Source organism: Onthophagus taurus, chromosome 3, assembly GCF_036711975.1.
Source record: "Onthophagus taurus isolate NC chromosome 3, IU_Otau_3.0, whole genome shotgun sequence".
NCBI classification, from domain to species: domain Eukaryota; kingdom Metazoa; phylum Arthropoda; class Insecta; order Coleoptera; family Scarabaeidae; genus Onthophagus; species Onthophagus taurus.
In genome coordinates this window covers 15,936,310-15,958,737 of record NC_091968.1, presented here as the reverse complement: position 1 = coordinate 15,958,737, position 22,428 = coordinate 15,936,310, and the positions used below count along the sequence as shown (strand labels likewise).

At 35.3% G+C, this 22,428-nt stretch overlaps 3 protein-coding genes across 3 annotated transcripts; 2 read left to right on the top strand and 1 right to left on the bottom strand.

The window, feature by feature from the left end:
• The first annotated feature begins 13,888 nt into the window (after positions 1–13,888).
• On the top strand, positions 13,889–16,051 carry LOC139429481 (uncharacterized). The gene has a single exon (XM_071195247.1). The coding sequence runs from the start codon at positions 13,889–13,891 to the stop codon at positions 16,049–16,051; it is 2,163 nt and encodes a 720-aa protein (XP_071051348.1).
• A 172-nt stretch (positions 16,052–16,223) lies between these two features.
• Positions 16,224–18,974, top strand: LOC139429480 (uncharacterized). The gene has a single exon (XM_071195246.1). The coding sequence runs from the start codon at positions 16,224–16,226 to the stop codon at positions 18,972–18,974; it is 2,751 nt and encodes a 916-aa protein (XP_071051347.1).
• Positions 18,975–19,805: 831 nt separating this feature from the next.
• On the bottom strand, positions 19,806–22,126 carry LOC139429479 (uncharacterized). Its single transcript, XM_071195245.1, has 3 exons — positions 21,988–22,126; positions 20,237–20,418; positions 19,806–20,194 (listed from the first exon to the last, which is right to left on the bottom strand). The coding sequence occupies exons 1-3, from the start codon at positions 22,124–22,126 to the stop codon at positions 19,934–19,936; spliced, it is 582 nt and encodes a 193-aa protein (XP_071051346.1). The 3' UTR covers positions 19,806–19,933.
• Between the last annotated feature and the right edge of the window lie 302 nt (positions 22,127–22,428).

The following is a 22,428-nucleotide window of genomic DNA, read 5'->3' as shown; positions in this document are numbered from 1 at the left end:
TTTTTTTGCTATCAAGAATGAAACAGAATAGCTTGCCTTAACAATATTGAAAGGTTGCTGTAAAGCTGAACCAAACATTTTTTGTTGAGTTCTTAATTGTGACTTTAATTCCTGGAGCTTCGATTGTTTCACTTCTTTATCGAATTTCAAATAATCATTGTGTTTTGTTTCGTAGTGTCTTTTAACGTTATATTCCTTAACAGGTTGAGTGCCACAAGAGTCCAACGTGGTCTCGCATATACTTTTGACTTTCTAGCCAGGTGAGACCAATGTGGCCTCGCATGTACCCATACTTGATTTGGCTGTGTAGTTCCGCAACGGTCTCTCACTGCAATATGAAATCAATGGAGTTCGAAATTGCGCGGCCTGGCGGTCCAGAGACTTTTGGCCTGTGGAGATGAGAAACAAAGCGGTGCTACGTGGCCAGGAAAGATAAAGTAACCCACATTTGTATTATTTTTTGTTTTTTACTTAGACATACATTTCATTAGGAATTTTATTTATTGACACATAATAAACATACAAGAAAAACAAAGAACATTTTATAAATGAAATAAATGGAAATTATTGAACAATAGTTGCGTTGTTCAATAATTTCCATTTATTTCAGTGGTTGACGGTAAAAGAGTTTAATCGGAATCAGAGTCAGAGTCTTGAGTCATATTTGCAATTACAGTTTCAATAACGTCAGCAACATGTTGCGCCTCAGTTGAAACATTACTTGAAGTTTCCGCACCCGTTGCACTTGTCGACGGTTCGTTACCTGTAATTGGGTGTTTTTGACGTTTTTCTCCATTCTTCGGGGGATGTTTCTTGTGCCTTTTCTTACGTAATTTGGAAGATGTCCTCTTCGATGATGATTCAGAATCTACTGACGACTCACATTGATATTCATCAGAAAGATAGACGTCTCCAAACAGTGATTCTTCATCTTGACTGCTGTAGTGTTCATCTTGATCAGACAGTAGAGCACTGCACGAGTACGTACAGCATCGTATGAATACAAGTACGAATACTCGTTAGACGAGTGATACGATTATCTCGTGTGTACTTGTACGCATCACGCATTTCTGTACTCGCATCGTTTCGCATCGGCATCGGCGAGTATAAGAGTAATCGGCATCGTTTAGAATCGGTATCGGCGAGTATACATCGGCGATATTTTGTTTATGCTGAAGAAATGTATATTGTATGAGACATTTATAGGAGGGTGAGAAATGGGACATTAGACAAATTCAAAACAGAAAGTACACATTACATAAAAACAGAATGTAACAAAACATTTTTTTTTCTATTATGTAGTTTATTCTATACAATAATAACGTCTATAGAAAGTAAATAAGTATGAATAAGTAAAGAAATAAATAACTTATCTTCCACTGCGTTTTGGTTTGTACGTTAATCCTTTCCTGCGGAATGTAGAAACAGTATGGCATCGACATTATCTCCCTTCAGATTACTTCTCCTATCTTCTAGCACTCTGTTTGCGGAACTGAACGCCCGTTCACTTGAGGCGCTAGAAGCAGGAATGCTTAAGATTTTTCGTACAAGTTGGTGGAGTAAAGGGAAATCCTTTTCATGACTTCGCCACCATCGTAATACATTTCGGTCAGTGGCCCGACTTCCTTTGTACAGCTCCATTTCAACATTAACTTGTGACTGCCAATTATTATCGTTGTCAACATAAATATCCTTATATTTATCACAGAACTCTACGTCATTTTCTGCATCACTGCAATCCGACGCATTGGCATAAAGTTCTATGTCTTGGTAGTCACAAGAAGATGAAATTGTGGCAGAAGAACTTTCAGGATTTTCGAGTATACAGTTTAGTTCATGCTTTACAAGAGTATAAATTTTTTCACGCGTATTGTTATCCAGAAACCGTAGTTGTTTGTATTTGGGCCATAAAAATGCAGCTATTTTATAAATGCGATGTGGTTGAAATTTTATGTCAAAAACATTATCTAAACAATGACGAATAACCGCTTGAACATCGGTAACTGTTTCATCATTCTGTAGTTGTATTAGGTTTTCTTTCAAAATATGCATGTGTAGTAGTACTAAATGAATGGTAGGCTTTTTGTCCGCTTCAAACAGTAATGTAGCCGTTTTAAAGGGGTGTAAACAGGGAAAACAATAGAATTAATCTATCTAAGAGATATTTTTCAATTCCATGAAGACGATATTCTTCTTTTGCTTCTTCTAATATTTTTTCAATAGTGTTAAAATTTTTTCGAATCGAAAGTAACATGTCAAATTTTGTGTTCCATCGTGAACTGCACTCTTGCCTAACTGTCGTGTCCAACCTCTGACAGATACCACTCCGTTTAAGGTATTCTGCTAAAGATTTACAACGTTTGATTAACTGTAAAATACGAGGAGCTACTTCTTCCAGTACTGTGTTCTTGAATGTATGTGTTAAAATCAGGTTCAGAACATGAGCAATACAGTTAATGCGCGAATATTGCTCCAATGCTTTTTTTATATTAGAGCCTTGATCAGTAGTGAAAGTAAGTTTTTCAAGATCATTACTTCGTATATTTAAGGTTGCCACTTTCGCTTCTAATGCGCGAAGTATGTTGGTACCTGTTTTTTTGACTGCGTTTTGCTCCTCGTCGAAGTTCAAAAATTCGATGGTACACAGTACTCGACTATAATACAAAAAATAAATAGGATAATATAATTATTCAGGTCTAAATCTCATGCTGGTCATTGTGAAAAGTTAGAAATTCGAGGTATTATATCTCTACAAATACAGTATATAAATTCCATTTCTGAACGTTATATGTAAATATGTGTTGTTGTGGTCGATCCGAGATTTCATCCGTTCTTCCTGTCGGTTTCCTTTGGAAAGGGCAGACGTTTCGCCAAGATCTCACTTGACATCTTCAGGGTCGGACAGTTTGCCGACAGAAGACTACGACAACGCACTGTCAGGTGAGATCTTGGCGAAACGTCTGCCCCTTTCCAAAGGGAACCAACAGGAAGAACGGATGAAATCTCGGATCGACCACAACAACACACACATACATATATATATATATATATATATATATATATATATATATGCGGTGCATTAGTTGCTTAGCTTAAATATGCAGTCGCCATGTCGAATCAATATAATGGACTGTTAAGGCTATAAAGTTCCTTTGTTTTTTGTTTTCTGTCCACATATCAGTTGTTGCTGCACACCACCCTGTATAACGTCGTTACATGTTCTATTATTATTTTGGAAATACACTTATAGAGAACAACACTTTACCTTTCTCAAGCAGTGGTTGTAGTTCGGAAACAAAGCATTCTATTTCTCTATTGTGCATTTTGTGAAGCGTACGGCTAACAGTAGTCGGATGCGGCAAAATGTCATTTATATCGAAGTTTCTTGAACCTAGTTTCACTCCTGTTTCTACCAAGCAGCGTGCTAGGTCTTTAAACCCACTACCACTTACTGCTGCAAACGAACGGAGATCCTGAGTCACATACTGTACACACTTGTCTGTAATATCTTTTTTTTTTCGTCACTCACATTGATACGCGCTCTTTTTCTGTTGCGTACATCAGCATTTGTAGAAGAATTTTCCGGCTCATCTGTGTCTTTGAAACAACGGTGTTTCGTTAAATTGGATGGACTCGAACCTTTACTGTATTTAAAAATATGTTCACACTTAACACATATTACAAATGGTTGTATATGTTCAACACCGTCAATTTCTTTCACAATTTTTTTAAAACAGGCCCACACATTACTTTTTCCAGGTGCTTCTTTTGTTATATATTCACCACTTTTAATTTTTTCTAATATCGACATTGTTACACGAGCTCCAAATGTCAAATACACATGAACGATCAAAGGATTAGTTCCAGAATAATTCCGTGCAACTGTCCTGTCTCGACTTGTCGAAACACGAAACGAGAAAACCCGACGAGTATTCACGATGCGTACTCGCCACAATGCACGATGCAATTCTGATGAATATTACTCGTAATCACAAAGTGAATGCATCGGCGATGCATTGGCCAACGGTGCCGAGTATGTACTCGCATTGTTCAGTTGTATACTCGGCGATTATTTCTCAGATTACATTTTACGTACTCGTGCAGTGCTCTATCAGACAGCACCTCCTGCCATAACTTCGTCAATCTCTTTTGTTCTTCCTCGTACGAGTACATGGTATAATTCTTGCTGCACTACGAGAAGAACTGAGACGATCGCAAGCTTACTACACTCCCCCTCTCTTACCGCACCGTTCGTCAAGACATTGTGGACAATGTGGTCTCCAAAAATGAAATGCCGTTTTCGATATTCCAAAAACATTTGGCGTATCAAAATACATGTTTTCATCAATAAAACTTTTATATCTAACTTTTCAGACAAAAAAAAGTGCCGGCCCATAGGACCAAAATTTTTCAATACATGGTGGCACTCAACCTGTTAAACACAGCGACGGTTTTACAAATTAAACACATTAATTTTGTGTTTTGAGTTATAAAAAAATACTTTTCTTCCCATTCATCGCTATACCTTCTATTTTCGTCCACTATTTTTCTTTTCTTTGCACTCATACTGATAATTAGAAGGAAATAAAAAAATAAAATAATTTAATTAATTTTTAATTTAATGGAATTTGTATTACCTGCTTTCACACAAAACGAAACTGGAAAACAAATTATCAACTAGCACTGACGCACTTCAATAGTCAAAGATTATAACGCCGTTTTTTACACACCCACCGGCAAACAAGGACTTAGCCAGGCATTGCAATAAGGGGGTTACTCAAAAGGGTTTTTGAAAGATAATAAATAAACAATAAAAGAAGTCGAATTTCTAAGGATAGGTTCTCTTATTATAACCGATTTACAATGAGGATATTTTGGCTGGACTTCCAGGCGCCAAGTATTTAACTACTTCCACATGTTGACAGTATTTCTTCTAAAGCTCCATAAATAACCAGGACTAACTTTTAAAAATAAAATTATCAAGCTCTTTTTTTTCTTTTACATATAATTTGTTATTAGCTGGTAAATTTAGGTTGTTTTTATTGGTAAATTAATAAATCCCGCGGGCCGCGAAATCATCCGAGGCGGGCCGCGGGCTGGCCACTCCTGATTTAGATCATACTCTTTTTCTTTCACAAACATATACCAATCTTTATCAATATTATTGGATATTAAATTTTTTTTGCAATCCTCACATTGATGCAATTTTCTAAGTTTTTTGCATATGTAGCCAGCCACATATGTAGTTGCAAAAGCATCAATTGATGATATATTGCCCAGTATATTGATGACTGCAATATTTATTATTTTATTTAATAAATCTTCACTTACAGTGATTTTTTCGGGCGGAACAATTGCATTTCCTCCAATCAAATCTTGCATATTAGTGATTAAATTTAAAGAGTCCGCTTCACAATTAGCACTAATTGAATGACGTGATGAAAAATTATTTATTATTAATGTTTTATAATGATTTTTAAATTGTGACGATGTTGGGTTTACTTACATTCCTCACACACCCCTTTGACGAATTTGCCCAAACAAATTTTTTAAAGGGATCTTAATTAAAGGCCCTTAATCTCAAAAAAGAAATTTGGTGGTTTACTATTTGAAAAATGTCTTCAATTCCTTGAATGGTTACATGCCAATTTTGTAACGACGGTGGTGTATATTTTGTAATGCCGTTTTCAAAGTACATGTTACGAAGGTTTTTTTTTTGCGTAATCAAAAAATTCGTGATGACTTGAATCACTTTTCATTGCATATAACAATGGCTTCCCACGTAATGGGAATACTGTATTCAAATTAACGCTATCAAAGAGATTATCAAAAAATTTGATAATTTTTGCTGTCCCAATGGCAGATTTGTTTAAACACATATCGCTATATAGTCCTACAAACAACACATTAGAATTGTATTAGACATGTATTAAACTTAATAACAATTACACATTACCTGCTTTTGCCATAACATTTATACTGGCAGCTACTATGTGACTAAATACTTGAGTTGCATTTGCAACCAACCTTCATTTTTTTAATCTTTTTGAAATCACAGTGCTCCTCTGCTAACTTTGGCATCAGTCTTAATTCACCTGATGCATTATCCAATAAACGTGCTTTGTAAATATCCTCCTATTTTGCTTTGATACAATCATCATCTTGCTTCCATACCATATTTTTTGTTAACAAATTATTTCGTATACCCTTTATCGAATGAGGCGGATCATATATATGATATATAATATTCTCATCGATTTTATAACATTTCCTGTTGGTATATTCCTGTTTATTTACAGAATTCTTCATTAAATAATTTATTGCGGCAACATTTGTCGATCCTTGATCAGTAACAGTTGCAATAATTTTTAAGCCAATGCCATTACACTTTCGAATTATTTTCTTAGTTATCCTAACCAAATCTATTGTTTTTATGGAACTTTTTGTAAAACCAAATGCCATTGGCTGTTTCCAATCTCTGGTGACCCCCCTTAACGTAAAGACAATTGCATGGTCAGCTATATCATCTGACAATGTATCTCCTAGATCTTGGAAACCTTGAAAATCCATACTATTTCCAATGAAAGAAATGTGGGGTTGTATAGCCATTTCATCAAATAATAAAATACAAAGTTTTTCAGGTGACGTAAAAGAATTAACAACTTCACTTAATTTTTGAAAAATGTGGTTATTAATTCCTACATTTAACTGAATTTTTTTAAGCACATTACTTATGGTTTTTCTTCCTGGTACATTAAACAGTTTAGAAAATAACCTGTAAGCTTGGGGGCTTTGCTTATATAGTATAAGTGCCAAACACTTATCATTTAACCTCCTGCCATGAGGCTTACGTCCACTTAAGCGAATTTGGATTCTCACAAATTCAGATACATGTGGATTTAAATTAGCAATAGCCTGGTTTATCATTTCAGTCTTTGTAAAACTGTGCACTTTTCTTTTTGCTGACAAGTTGGCACGTTTTAATCTTTGAAGTGATCTTCTCAAAGTAACTGTTGCATTGTAAAATTTCTTTGCTTTGGGACTTACATCCTTTTCTCTAGTAACGCCTACCTATTGTAAGACATGAAATGACCTTAAAATAAACAAGAAACTGATACAATTATCGAATTGGGACATAATTATATGAATTTAATATATGAATTAATTAGCATGAAAATAGTATACTTCGTTTTTGTTCTATAATACTTGTCAATGTAAATTTTTTAGGTTTTCTCTTGGTATTATCTAGGACCCTTATAAAATTTATGTTGTTTTCCTGATTTTTAGCAACATTTTCAGTAACTAAATAGTTGAGTTTACTACTATCTGTCGTAAAGCGGCTAGAGGGACATTTTCCAAGAGATCATCCAAGTCGTCGCAAAGGAACCTCAAATAACTGTTGCCGTTCAGGTACCCCTCGAAGAAATAAGGACCCAAAAGGTGTTCTCCAAGTATGCCTCCCCAAACATTCAGCGACCATCTTTGCTGGTGGTTTATCAATCTCATGGCGTGTGGGTTTTCATCGGCGTAATAATGGTAGTTGTGGCCATTGACATGCCCATTTCTATGGAACGTCGCTTCATCAGAAAATAATACGCGCATAAGAAATGATTCCTCCTGCTCAATTTTGTTGGTAAATGAAAATGTTGAGGTTGCAATTGTTGCTGCAGTTGAATCTTAAATGGATGGAATTTGTACTTTTGATGAACACGATGTACGGATCGCGTTGAAATATCGTGATTCCTACTAATATCACGGATACTGGTATGAGGATCTTCAATAACTGCCTCCAGAACTAGCAGTTCATTATTTTCGGTCAAAACTGCCTTCATTCTAACTCTCCTTGGCCGTTTCACACTTCCCGTAGTAGTAAATCTCTCCATCACTTTTTGAAATGCACGTTCATTTGGATGTGCCCTGTGCGGATATCTCGCAGCGTACACTCGTGACGCCAAGAAACAATTCTTGTTACATTCTCCAAGAATAAATATCATGTCAACCATTTGCTCTTGAGTTCGGAACATTTTTAGAACGTTTATCAAAAATGACTTATGGCTGCTGCTGCCGTCTAATAATTTACTTTGACAATTACCTATCTTTTGTTTTCTCATAGCACACTTGGGGACGGAAAACGTTTCCCGACAATTGCGATAAAATTCCTTTTTTCTCCGAAATTTTGTTATGCAATGTGTGATTTTTTTTGTACCAATGGAAAATTTAGAGTTTTGGCTGTACAACGCCGTAATTTTTTTAGGGGCGTGCCAATTGAAATTTTCGAAAAAAATGACAACAAGCGAAGATCAATCAAAAATTATTTTTTTTCCATAAATTACCCGAAAAAAAATTATGTGAAGGTACATAAGGTCTTAACCTGTCCCTCAATTCAAAATTTAGGCGCCGACGTCAATTAGTTTCTCTACAAAAAAATCTGAAAAATGGGGCGCAATTTTAAAAGAAGGGGCTATAACAGCGAAACCGCTAAAGTTAAGGGTATAACATGTTAGATAAAAAAATAAGTACTATTCGAGCACTTTCCAAATCTGCAATAAAAAATAGGGCATTCTATTTAAAAAAAATAAGTTTGGTACGCCACTGGAATACGGCACGCCACTGATGATTAGAAATATTTTTGAAACATAGCGACGGTAATTATGCACCACTTTGCTCTTAGATTTTTTTCGATAGCTTTTATCGTAAAGGAGCTATGGTCCGAGGCGTCTTAAGTGCCACACCCTGTATACATGTAAACTGGAATCTTCCCACCACAAATTTATTTCACAAATCACAAAAACATATCTTGTTCATTAAACATGATGTATCTGTAGTGCATTTAGCAATGGCACAAGCAACCAAAGAGGATAAATCGACTTCGGAAGTCTGTCACCACAGTGTCATTTGCTATATTTCTCTCGTTCTATCAAACTCAATATTCTATTTTTTCTTTTCTTAATGCCAAAAATGAAATATATCATGGTACCTTCCGAACTTGATTTTACTCTACTACAATACTGCCCTCATAAAGAAGAACGCGGTATCTCACAAAAACATGAAACTGAGAAAACACGTTTTTTGTGTTCTCTCTCAGCCTTTAGATATGTGTCATAAAAGTTTACTTTTTTGGGTGAATACCTTTGTTTTGTGACTATAGTTTACTCCCTAAATAGCTTAAATTTAAAAAAATACTGTATTTTTCTCAAGATTCCACATACCGCAATATATTTTGTTAAATTATTGTAACATTCTAAGGATAAACGAGGTAAGTGTTGATTTTCTGCCTTACCGCGTTTATCCTTAGCACGGAGGGTTATGATTTAGTGTATTTTACCGTGGTATGTGCATGAAATTCATTTTTTTAAAGACACGTTAAATATATCAACAACAATTTTATTAAAATAAGAAATAAAAAATGTATTTTAATAGTTATTTATATTACAAGTGGGCTAGAAACATAATTACTATTATTTTGTAATTATGCTCTAGCCCACGTGTGATATACAGCATTTTATCTACGACTGCTAAAAATTACTAAAAAATCAATTTTATAGAAAAGTCTATTTGACATTTATAAACATATTTGATGATGACAAAAATGATTGTTGACAATTCTGAATTGTCAGTTTCAACAACATGTTTACTCATCTGGAATAAGTGTTTTGAAATGTAAAAACATAACAATTAATGTTCATAATAAATAGTATTGTTTCTCTGTAAGTAGATAACACTTTTTCTTTTGTATTGTTGCTCGTTTCAATAAATTAAGTCTGTTCTGATTAGGCTAAAAATGCGTTACGTAATGAAACCAGTGCGGTAATGAACTTCATTACGTAACTCAAATCACATCAAATGAGTGCGGTAATGATGACTTATCCAAGCAGTCGCAGATAAAAAAGCTTTATTATGTTATTACTACAAACATTTTTTACAATAAATACGTAATTGAAGGCATGAGTGGATGAAGGTGCTATGTAACACGGGAACAATTTTGAGTTATTCGCGTTTAAAGTTTTTTGTTTGGAACTTTTTACTATTTATTTCTTTTATTCCTTTTTTCATATTATTCAATTTATTTCAACAACAAAATATATTACAGTATAATAACTTTACAAAATGAAGATAAGTTAAGGGATTACAAGAAAGAATATGTACATGGCACTTTTATCCACTAAATGAGAGACAAATTTAAAATTTATTACGAATGAAAGATGTCATCTAAAGTATTTTATTATCGCGTAAAATATTTTCGTAATAATATTTGTATTCTTCATGTACAAATTGCAACTGTTGTTTCAAATTCAGCAACTTTTCTTTAGAAATATTGCCATATTTTTCCGAAACTCTGTCAGGATAAACACATATTTCTGTAATCTTTTTATTTTTTAAGCAATTGACAACTTCAAATTCGGTATTTTCATCCAGACATTCCTTGTACGAATCCAAACGTTTCCACCCTAATCCACCTGATACCATCTCTAAAATGTATTTTTTTATCCGATTTATTTTTTTTTCTGTTATATAAACCGAGTTTTAGAGGCAATTGATCAAACTTTTTAAAATGGTTTTCCATATTCATAACATGTGCATTTTTCGTGCTTGAAGTTCTTATGATGTCTCTGTACTGATCGGGTACAAAAACCCGTTCACATTTTTTTAAAGTTTTTTCAATTCTTCCGAAATCTCTATCAGAGTCCAAATAAGAATGTCCAACCTCTGGGAATTTATGATCAATTTTTCTAAACATGCCCTTCAAAATTAGGAGCTGATATAAAGCAATGATATTAAAATTTTTGTTTTGGCCGGCACAAGAATCTGACCAAATTATTAGGTGATTAATCTCAGGGTTACTTTCTTTAATCATTTGGGCGAAATAATACAAACAGCTCGCAATTTCGCTGCTCCCTCTATTGGCAACGTCTTCAGTCCACGTAAAAAAATAAGGTTGTTCTTCTTTTGATATGAAATGTATACCAAAATTGTAAAACCACATCTGTCTCAGATAGAAAGCCTTAGATGTGGTTATTCTTGGCAAAGGCATGGTTTGTTGTAGATCCATGGTGAGATAACCAATTTCGTTGTTGCTTTTAGCTTTTAACCTATCCTTTTTCTGTTCTTCAAACGCCTTTCTGTACCTCTCTTTATGTTCTTCATTGCTTTCACCGCTGTCGCAAGTGCTGCAAGTGTCGCTCTTAGGTTGTCCAAAAGATAAATTAAATTTTGTAGAAAAAATGTTGCTATATGAACATAATTTTACTATGTACTCTTCTAGAAATTTTTTGGTGCGACATTCGTTTATATACAACCTGTACATTTTAGCTATATTTAGCAGCGGAGAAAGATACATCTTATTAATATTTTTATTCCTTGAATAATGTGATTGTTCGGTAGGAAATCTTTTTAAGCAAGTTTGCAAACTTGCGTTTGTGTTGCATTATAAGTTATAAAATATTTAAATGAAAACTGTTTTGGATTTTTAGCTGAAGATCTATGGCGCTGAACTGGGCCAATTTTTATACTTTTGAAAAGTAAAATATTTTTGGAATTCTGATTTAACTTGTAGAAACTTTTAAATATATTTTCACTTGAGTTGACGTCAAACTTCTCATCGCAATTTAATCTGCAACGATCCGTACACAGTACATTTTTTAGATTTGGACTCTTAGCGGCAATTTCTTTTCCCGTTTGAGAAATATATTTTTGCCCTCGATCTCTTGCAATCCTTGCCGTTTCCCTTTTCCACTTACTTGGATCCCTCTTCCTTTTCCTAGCAATCTTTTCTGAAGGTTCAAATATTTTCTTTTTTAGTTTTTGATTTTTTTCTGTCGAGATACTATCTGAATTATTTGGGGTATCTTCTCCCATTGTGTGTTTAGGTGTGCCAATGTGTGCCAATACATTTCCTTTGAATTTCATTGTCAAATCACTTGAATTATTCTCTTGTACCGCAATATTATGTTTATTTAAATCAGTGCTTATACATTCGTCTTGGCCAATACAGAACTCAAATCCCATACCTGAATCTAAAGATAAATGAACCCAATATTCATGTTACTTAACCATACAAAAAGAGGAAAACGCATACCACCATTAACCGGACGTAATTCAACCATTTGAAACATAAATTAGCATGTGGAATTTAATTTTTCCTTACACGATTTAGCACCTGACAAAATTTAGTTAAATACAAACAAATCACGGTAACTTGATCTGCACTATCGAAGGAAACAAAATGGATAAAGGTGTTAAAGTCACATAGCACCTTTATCCATTAACTTAATTTAGATTGTGAAACTCATAGCACCTTTATCAACCGGTACTTTGCAAAAAAGTAAGAATTAATCTGCAAAACATCTTTAGACGTTTAAATTACTGCATAAAACACTTAAAAAGCCAAAAATCCTAAAATTCTCAAAATTGTTACATAACACCTTTATCCACTCGCGTCTTCAATTATATATTCATTATCCTTCGCATTCGGGCAAATTTTTCCAAAATATTTACCTGCTTTCTGGAATGATATCTTTCTTATATTTAGGAAAGCCCCGTGCTCCAGAAAGGTAGGTTAATGGAAGAACTAAGCCACATTTTTCATTGCCTGCTTGCACAAAAAATCCAAGGTCTTGAGTTTTTGTATTTTAGAACAAATTATCCGCGGCTTGCTTGTAGCTGTTTTATATTTGTTAGAAGCGGGCGGTTGCTGTCCTGTTTGACTTTTTGCTGGGATTTAAAATCTTTCCATAAATAAAAATCAGTAAAATTCATAATTTTAATTTCTGGCTTGTTTTTAATTCTACACTTACGAACCGCTCTGGAAAAATCATCAAAGTCGTATATTTTCCCATGTCTTTTTAAGGATCGTTCTATCTGGTGATGAAAGCTATCAGCGGCCATAAAACTGTAGCCGGGCTCAAAGTAGTTTACCTGAATTTCACTGGCTGATATATCTGAAGAATTAAGGCTCCCCCAAACCAACGCGAAATATTTGCAGCCGCAACGAAATTTTCGCGCGCGACAACACATACGATAAATCGCAGAGACTGCGACAACGAAATTTCGCGTGTCTATTTACACCGACGCGTATTTTTATAGTTAGTCGCAGCGAAAATGTCTTCTGAAGAAGAAGAAGCACTGTTATTTTTTGCCATAGAAGAAGAACACGCCAAGTAAGTATCTACTTTTATACAATTGTTACAATAAAACAATTTCTAAATATATTATAAATCATTTTACCTATTTCTTCAAAAGAAAAAAAGAAAATGGGTTCACGAAATAAATCTTCAACGTAAAGAGTTTGGAGAATATCACACGTTGATGTCGCAACTTCGTCAGGATGAAAAGTGTTGTAATTTGTATCTTGTTTATACACATTTTTGCATTTTTTATTTGTATTTAAATTAGTTTTCCGATTTGTCAAGAATCATAGCAATAAGAAGTTTTTGTTTTGTTTTCGTTGTTGTTGACAACAAGCGCGTCACTAATCAATAAGATTTTTGTAAGAGCGTCGTTTTGAGTCGTGTTGTACCTTCGTTATAATTAATAAATAATTCGTTACAACAAAAGCCAGCAAATCGTTATTCGTTACGAAGAAGTGTTAACCAGCGCTATAACATACGTTATATTATTCAACATGGTCCTTCGAGCCGGATTAAATTAATTATCGTCGTTTTTGAGATTATCATCAGTCGTGGTTGCCAAGCAACACAAACAGGAAAAATTTGGTGAGCTGGAATTCAAAGGAAATTCGGAAGAACCTTCGTCGGGACACGTTATCCACGGGCCGGAAGCATCCCCCTTTAAGTTTGAGCGTGTCGTAAGCATATAATCCTTTTTTTCCATTTCCTTTTCCCTTGCATAAATTTGAATCAATTGCGTTGCGTTCATTTTACGTATTATCATGTCGGAAATAGAAACTTTAATAAAAAAACGTGGCATTGTCAAAGGCAAGCTAACAAATTTTTCAAAATTTATTACTAAATCGAAATTAGATGATAAGGGTAGTCTCGATCAGACGTGGGTTTTTGAGTTGGAACAACGGTACGATCGTGCACTTAATTTAATTAGTGATTTCGAAATCATTCAGGAGAACATTGATTTAGTAAGCGCCGACGGGGAGGTGCAAGCGTTAGAACGAGAAAATTTTGAGACGGCTTTTTACGCAAGCACTGCGGAAGCCAAACGTATATTAACAAATAGCAAAAATTCTCGCAATTCTTCTCTCACTGTCAGTCCTGCTCCGGAGCAATGCGTAAAGTTACCGGTAATTGATTTACCTAAATTTAATGGAAATAGCGAATCATGGCTGGAATTTCACGATATTTTCGAGTCATTGATTCATAATAATCATGCCGTGAATGACGTTCAAAAATTCCATTATTTGTTATCAACTTTAACGGGTGAAGCTCGACAAGTAATTGCGAGTTTAGAAATTACCAATACAAACTATGATGTTGCGTGGGATTTAGTTTGCAGTCGATATAACAACCCTCGAATACTAGTGCAAAATCACATTAAGGCACTTTTTAAAATTGAAAGAATTACTTCCGTTAACTCGAATGTAATACGCACTTTAATTGATAACATTCGCAAACATTTACGTGCATTAAACACATTAAAGGAACCCACCGATAAATGGGACACATTAATTGTATATTTAGTTTCCACTAAATTGGATTTCGAATCAAACCGTGAATGGGAACATCAAAAAATACAGATTGATAAACCCACATTAGACGATTTATTGGATTGCTTAAAAGGTAGAGCTGATTTATTAGAATCACTTGAAGATAAAGGGGCGTCTAAATCATTAGTTAAACATCAGTCAGCTACTAAAGCTAGATCATTTGTAGTTTCAAGGCAGATAGATGCAATAAAATGTGTTTTGTGCAAGGCCGAACATAATCTTCAACATTGCCCTGAATTTCTTCAACTTAACATACAAAAACGTATAGAGCAAGTAAAAAAATTGAAACTTTGTATGAATTGTCTTCGATTGGGTCACTTTATTAATCAATGTAGGTCGGGTCTATGTAAACAATGTAAATCTAAACACCACACCCTTCTGCATATCACATATAATCGTTCAGATTCGCAACAATCACCAACAACACAATTACAAACTCTCACATCTAGTTCATTAACAACTGTACAAACTTTATTATCAACTGTCACTTTACATGCATTTGATCGGCGAAATAAAAAACACACATTCCGTGCACTACTAGATCCAGGTAGTCAAAGTAGCTTCATAACGACAGATCTTCGCGAAAGGTTGCATCTCCCTGAAACAAAAACAAATATCAGCGTTACGGGAATAACTCAATCTAAATCTACAATTTCTAGTTCATGTTTGCTAAAAATACATTCGCATTGTACTAATTTTTCACTTCAAGTTACGTGTCTTGTCCTTCCAGTAATTACTAGTAATTTGCCTCAGTTCGCTATCGATGTTAATTCGTTAAAGATTCCTGCTCACCTACGCTTAGCTGATCCTGAGTTTTATAACCCAAATAGTATTGATATGTTGCTAGGCGCAGATTACTTTTGGGAATTGTTGTGCATAGGTCAAATCAAATTAGATGATGGACCGGTTATACAAAATACAAGGTTCGGGTGGATTGTTTCGGGCCCGGTTCAAACAAGCGCTGTGCCTTCTATCCAGTGCAATTTAGTTCAAAGCGCACAGTCATCAAAACTTCACGAACAACTCACGCGTTTTTGGGAAGTTGAGTCGGTGAATGTACCCATTTCGCTATCGAAATCTGACGCGTTCTGTGAGAAACATTTTCAAGAAACGACCTCGCGAACGGATGACGGCCGATTCATAGTTACAATTCCAATCGATGGAGAACTTCATCAATTGGGCGAGTCGTATCACAATGCTAAAACACGCTTACTAAGTATGGAGCGTAAATTCAAGCGATTACCAGAATTCGGTAATAAATATCGCGAATTCATGCGAGAATACTCTGAATTAGGTCATATGCGTAGGGTAGTATCACCGCAGGAATCAGATAAAAATAATTACTATATACATACCCCACCATGGTGTTATAAATGAAAAAAGCGCAACCACAAAGTTACGAGTAGTGTTTGACGCGTCGTGCCCTACATCCACCGGTTATTCTTTTAACGATCTGCAGGTTGTGGGTCCTACTATCCAACCAGATCTATTTAGCGCTCTAGTCCGGTACAGACAATATAGCATAGTTGTAGTATCAGATATTCAAAAAATGTATCGTGCATGCCTCGTTAACACGGAACAATTAAGGTTCCAACGTATTCTATGGCGCGATTCCGAAAATTTTCCAATAGAGGTTTACGAGTTAACCACTATTACCTACGGTACAGCATCAGCAAGTTACCTAGCGACTCGCTGTTTAAAGCAGTTAGGTTTAGAAAGCTCCGATCCAGTGATTGCTAACGTTATTAAGAATCATTTTTACGTAGACGACCTTCTTACGGGAGCGGATTCAGTTGAGAAAGTTATGTACATTATTGACGGAGTATCACAAACTTTGAATGCGGGCGGTTTCAAGCTACATAAATGGGTTTCTAACAATCCCGCAATATTACGTTGTGTATCAGATAGTAGAGCGGAAGATATAATAGACATGGGACGTAGGGAAAATACGCGTACGTTAGGTCTGATGTGGGATCCTCAGAAAGATGTCTTTAAATTTAACATTAGCAAAAACACAACTATGACACGGGTTACCAAACGATCTATTCTTTCTGAGATAGCTCAAATCTTCGATCCGTTAGGGTTATTGAGTCCTGTTATCATAAGGGCCAAAATTATCCTTCAACACATTTGGCAGGAGGGATTGGATTGGGATGTTTCACTTCCAAATCAAATTTACACACGTTGGTGTGAATTTCGTGACATGTTAGTTCTATTAAATTCCATTGAAATTCCACGTCATATTTCGTTAAAAAATGCGAATGAATTTGAACTACATGGATTTTCAGACGCATCAATTAAAGCATACGGAGCTTGTGTTTACTTACGAGCTACTAATTCTTATAATGATTGTTCGGTTCAATTAGTATGCGCAAAATCCAGAGTGGCTCCAATAAAACCTACTACGGTTCCGCGATTAGAACTGCTTGGTGCTTTGTTACTTACCGATCTTGTTAATAAAGTTAGAGCAGCTTTAAATCTAGAAATTAAAAGAGTAGTGTACTGGACGGACTCTAGTGTTCTGATAGGATGGCTAGGAACTGATCCTAGTAAATTACATACATTCGTAGGAAATCGCATTGCGCGAATTCTTGACTTATCGAGAGCGTCTGATTGGCGCTACGTTTCAACCGAGCACAACCCCGCAGACCCCGTTTCACGCGGTATAGACTCGGGAGCCCTCGCGGATTTAACAATATATTGGTGTGGTCCTGTATGGTTAAAGCAAGATGAGTCGTTATGGCCACGTAGAACGTTTCGTTCTGAAAGTTTACCGGAAATAAAGGTTAACGTTCTAAAAGCTACTATAATTGAAGAATGCGTTATTCCGTTCACGCGCTTTTCTACCCTATTTCGGCTACAACGTGTAATAGCATATTGTCTGCGGTTCATTAATAATTGTTCAAATAAATCTGATAAACGAACGGGTTCTTTAAAATGTTCGGAATTGAATGAAGCGCAAATTTACCTAATCAAATGTAGTCAACGAGACTCATTTCAGGATGAAATCAATCATTTGAGTGGCAAGGGCAGTTTGCCGCAGAAAAACGAACTAACTAAATTAAACGTATTTCTTGATCACACTGGTATTATGCGCGTAGGCGGTCGATTACGCAATTCGTCTTATAACGTTGATAAAAAGCACCCGATGCTACTTCATAGTAAACACGTGTTAACGCGGTTGATCTTCGAACACGAACACGTACAACTTCTTCATGCAGGTCCGCAACATTTACTAGCTTCAATACGGGATCGGTATTGGCCGATTGGGGGGAGAAATCTTGCCAAAAAGGTAATCTTTAATTGCATGCGTTGTTTTCGAGTAAAACCGCGGGTGTCGCAGCCTATTATGGGCGATTTACCATCGCAACGTGTTACTCCAGCACCTCCGTTCAGTACCACCGGCGTCGATTACGCTGGCCCGTTTCTTTTGAAAGATCGGAAAGGTCGCGGTTCTAAAACTTCAAAATGCTATATTTGTCTATTTGTATGCTTTATAACACGTGCTATACACCTTGAATTGGTGTCGGATTTGACTTCTGAATGTTTTATTGCAGCACTGCGGCGTTTTGTTGGTCGCCGTGGAAAGCCGTCTCAGATTTTTTCGGATAACGGTACCAATTTCGTCGGCGCGAATCGCGAGCTTCACCAGTTAGGAACGTTCCTACAAGGTTCCAATCAATTAACCGATGTGATTGAGAATGAGTCGATTAATTGGTCATTCATTCCCCCTAATTCGCCTCATTTCGGCGGTTTATGGGAGGCAGGCGTTAAAGCAACCAAATATCATTTAAAGCGGGTCGTTGGCAATGTAATACTTACCTTTGAACAATTTTATACGCTGTTGATTCAAATTGAAGCTATCCTAAATTCTCGCCCTTTGTCACCCTTGTCCACGGATCCCAATGATTTAACACCCTTAACTCCTGCGCATTTCTTAATTGGGAGAACGCTTTCGGCCCCACCAGATCCAAGCCTGGATCACGTCAAGTTAAATCGGCTGTCCCACTATCAATATACGCAACGAATTCAGCAAGACTTTTGGAAGCGTTGGTCAAAGGAATACATTTCGGAACTCCAACGCCGTTCCAAGTGGTCAACTAAAACAGAGAATCTTAAAATTGATGAATTGGTTGTAGTAAAGGATGACAACTTACCAACATTGAAGTGGTTATATGGTCGCGTTATCGCTCTACACCCTGGATCCGATGGTATTGCAAGAGTTGCTACCGTACGCACCACCAACGGGATTATCAAGCGACCAACCAATAAACTTTCCCCGCTTCCAATGACAAATTAGTATTAATTTTGATATTATTTACTTTTTTTGTTATTGTTACCTTAGGTGATTGTCTATTAGATATAGACAATCAAATAATTTGTTATAATATGTTTTCTTTAGCGCTCCCCCCTCCCATATACTCACTAATTTTTTTTTTTGAAAGGCAGTCCTTTCAAGGCGGGAGGCATGTTGTAATTTGTATCTTGTTTATACACATTTTTGCATTTTTTATTTGTATTTAAATTAGTTTTCCGATTTGTCAAGAATCATAGCAATAAGAAGTTTTTGTTTTGTTTTCGTTGTTGTTGACAACAAGCGCGTCACTAATCAATAAGATTTTTGTAAGAGCGTCGTTTTGAGTCGTGTTGTACCTTCGTTATAATTAATAAATAATTCGTTACAACAAAAGCCAGCAAATCGTTATTCGTTACGAAGAAGTGTTAACCAGCGCTATAACATACGTTATATTATTCAACAAAAAGAGATTCCATCTATATTTTAGAATGTCTAGTGCATGTTTTGATAAAATTTTAAATCTTATTAAACGAGATATAACAAAAAAAGACACAAATTATCGGGAATCTATATTAGCAGAGGAACGACTGGTTATAACATTAAGGTAAGCAAACAATATATTACATTTTAAAATACATTTACTAACAGTACAAAAATGAAAATATCATACAGCAACGCTTAAATTTAAAACTAAACATAAACTTGAATAAATTCTTAAAATGTTATTCAGTATTTGTGGGATCAAATTGAAAATAATTTATAATATTGGTGTTTGTACAGTCAGATGCAGTTTGCGAATCATCAATACTTGTATTGACGGACCATCTTGCTGGTTCGTCAATAGAGTTAGCAATACTTGCAGAGCTATTTTGGCATTTTTCTTTTATAGTTTCAATATTTAGATCACCATCATAACAAGGTCCATTTGAATAATTTGGGGATAAAGCAGTGTTTGAATGGTGTTAAGAATAAGGTGAATTTGGATCGCTATAAGAAATGGAAGTAACGGAACTACTGTTACATTGAGTTTGATGTGTTGACGATTCCTCCAGGTTTTCAAGTTCCTGTTGCAATATCACCTGGGAAACTTTCATTTTCGCCATCACCTGCCGTTTTTTAGAAAACGTCTTTATGGTTTTAGCATGGGCCAAAAACAACATGTCTATTTCATCCAATTCTGGTTGTTTTCTTTTCGTTTGGAAATAATTGATTAGTGATTGTACCTATGTGGTAGGTTTTAATTCATTCTTTAACTTTTTCTTCACTGTGGACGTAGTTAGCGATGGAATTGCACAGTTCTTCAATGCCACAACTTCTGATTGTAAGCTAATATTACGGTTGGTTATATCTTGTGCCATTGTTTCTTCTGATTCGCTGATTATTTCATCTAAATTCGAGTCATCATTAGCAACTTCAAATTCAGCCTCCCTTTGTGGATGATCGGTGTCTGAAATTTGTTTAACATTCGATGAAGTCTTAGCAAATGCCAAAAAAGGACGAAAAAACTCCATGAAATTGGACCACTGCCAGTGTTTGCCTGTGCTTGGGTCTTGTCCTGTTTTCGGTTTATTATTTTTTAAGCACCGCTGTTCGAAAACAGTTCAAGAAAATTTGTTAAAAAAAAAAAAATAGATTATTTAACGTTAACTCGAAAAAGTTTATAGTGAACGACAGAAAATTAAAGGTAAGTTCCGGGATATGATAATGTTTATAATTAAGTCTTACTCTTTTAATCAACGTTTAGATTTACACAAAGAATAACTCGTTTCACAGGGAAGAACTGATACACTTGAAGGCTGGACACAAAAGAGGATTTATTGAAAGACATAACTAGTTACATTACACGTTTTGAAATTTCTGCGCACGCACCACTCGACACTCAAACAAAAATTGAAATAAAGAAATGAATAAAAGAATTAACTTTGAAATTATAAATTGAATTTTAAACAACCGCATATATGTGTCTCTTAGATTTTTCCATTTCTTTTTTACATCACTACCTGAAGATGATTTAATATTAATATTGAAGGTCTTAATCAAAAATATAAACAATACTAATACGACTAATTTAAAGGGTTTTATCCAAAATGTGAACGATATTTACATATTATTTTTAGATTTCTTGCCACTGGAAATAGTTTCTCAACAATTGGACATACTTTCAGAGTAGGATTTCAGACGGTGAGTCAAATTGTAACAGAAGTATGCCAAGATGTCTGTAGTCAAATGGAAGGTATTTATCTACCATAACCTACAATTGAAATTTGGGAACAATCTGCGAAAAGGTTTAGAGAAAAGTGGCAATTTCCAAATTGCATAGGTGCTATTGATGGAAGACATGTTACAATTAAATGCCCCAATAGAACAGGTTCTAATTATTTTTGTTATTTGAACAAATTTTCAATAGTATTAATGGCTATTGTCGATCCATATTACAAATTTATCTGTGTAGACATCGGTGGTTTTGGAAAAAATAGCGATGGCGGAATTTTTGAGGCCTCTAACATGGGTCAAAGGTTTGAAGCAAATCTTATTAATGTTCCGAATCATACACCATTACCAGGGCAAAATGAACCTTGTCCTCATATTTTGATTGGAGATGAAGCGTTTGCCCTTAAACCTTATCTTATGAGACCTTTTCCATATCGGCAATCAAAACTTTGTCCTCGTAAGGAAAATTACAACGTTCGGTTATGTAGAGCACGAAGAGTTGTAGAAAATGCTTTTGGGATACTATCCCAGAAATGGAGGATATTTTTGAAACCAATTACAACTAAAGTTGAAATAACAATACTTATTATCAAAACAGCATGCGTTCTGCATAATTTCCTACGAGTGACACAATGCGATAATCTTTCCAATGTTTTGTCAAAAGAAGCAAACCAAACCAACCACGAAAATGTTTTTACTCCTATGTTAAATGATTCAAGACGGGCAACAAACATTGCCTTTAATGTCCGAGAGAAGTTTGTTGCTTATTGTAACCCATAATCGAAATAAAGGAAACTACACTTACCGTCTTTGTTTAATTTAAGGCCAATTTGATCCCAAACCTTATCTTTTTTGCTATTATTTTTGTAATCTTCGTGTGATAGGTTATATAAAATGGGGTATATTTTAACTAACTCTATTAGTTTTTCTGTATATTGTGACATATTAATTTTTAAATTAACTATTTCTTAAAGAACATACACTCGAAAAACACCGCTAATAGTGACAAAAATCGTGCACGCAATGACTAGAAATAAAATCGCTGCAGTTTCGCAGACACGTACTATTGAAGACGCCAAACATTCGCGTCAATGTGGGACCTTGCATTTATCGCCGTGTACGGTCTAGCCGGCGACAATATCGCAACGAAAACTTCGCTGCTCGTACGAATATTTCGCGTTGGTTTGGGGGAGCCTTTAACCATTCTAACCAAAAATGTTAAAAAACACCAGTTCTTGTTCTGACG

What these genes read in the sequence shown, in the direction of transcription:
- LOC139429481 (XM_071195247.1), top strand. Translation starts at nt 13,889, where the DNA reads ATGTCGGAAATAGAAACTTTAATAAAAAAACGTGGCATTGTCAAAGGC.
- LOC139429480 (XM_071195246.1), top strand. Translation starts at nt 16,224, where the DNA reads ATGTATCGTGCATGCCTCGTTAACACGGAACAATTAAGGTTCCAACGT.
- LOC139429479 (XM_071195245.1), bottom strand. Translation starts at nt 22,126, where the DNA reads ATGTCACAATATACAGAAAAACTAATAGAGTTAGTTAAAATATACCCC. An exon ending in CCTTAAATTAAACAAAGACG is followed by an intron (nt 20,419 to 21,987) that starts GTAAGTGTAGTT and finishes AACAAATTTCAG; the next exon opens with ACACCGATCATCCACAAAGG. An exon ending in CATCGCTAACTACGTCCACA is followed by an intron (nt 20,195 to 20,236) that starts GTGAAGAAAAAG and finishes CCTACCACATAG; the next exon opens with GTACAATCACTAATCAATTA.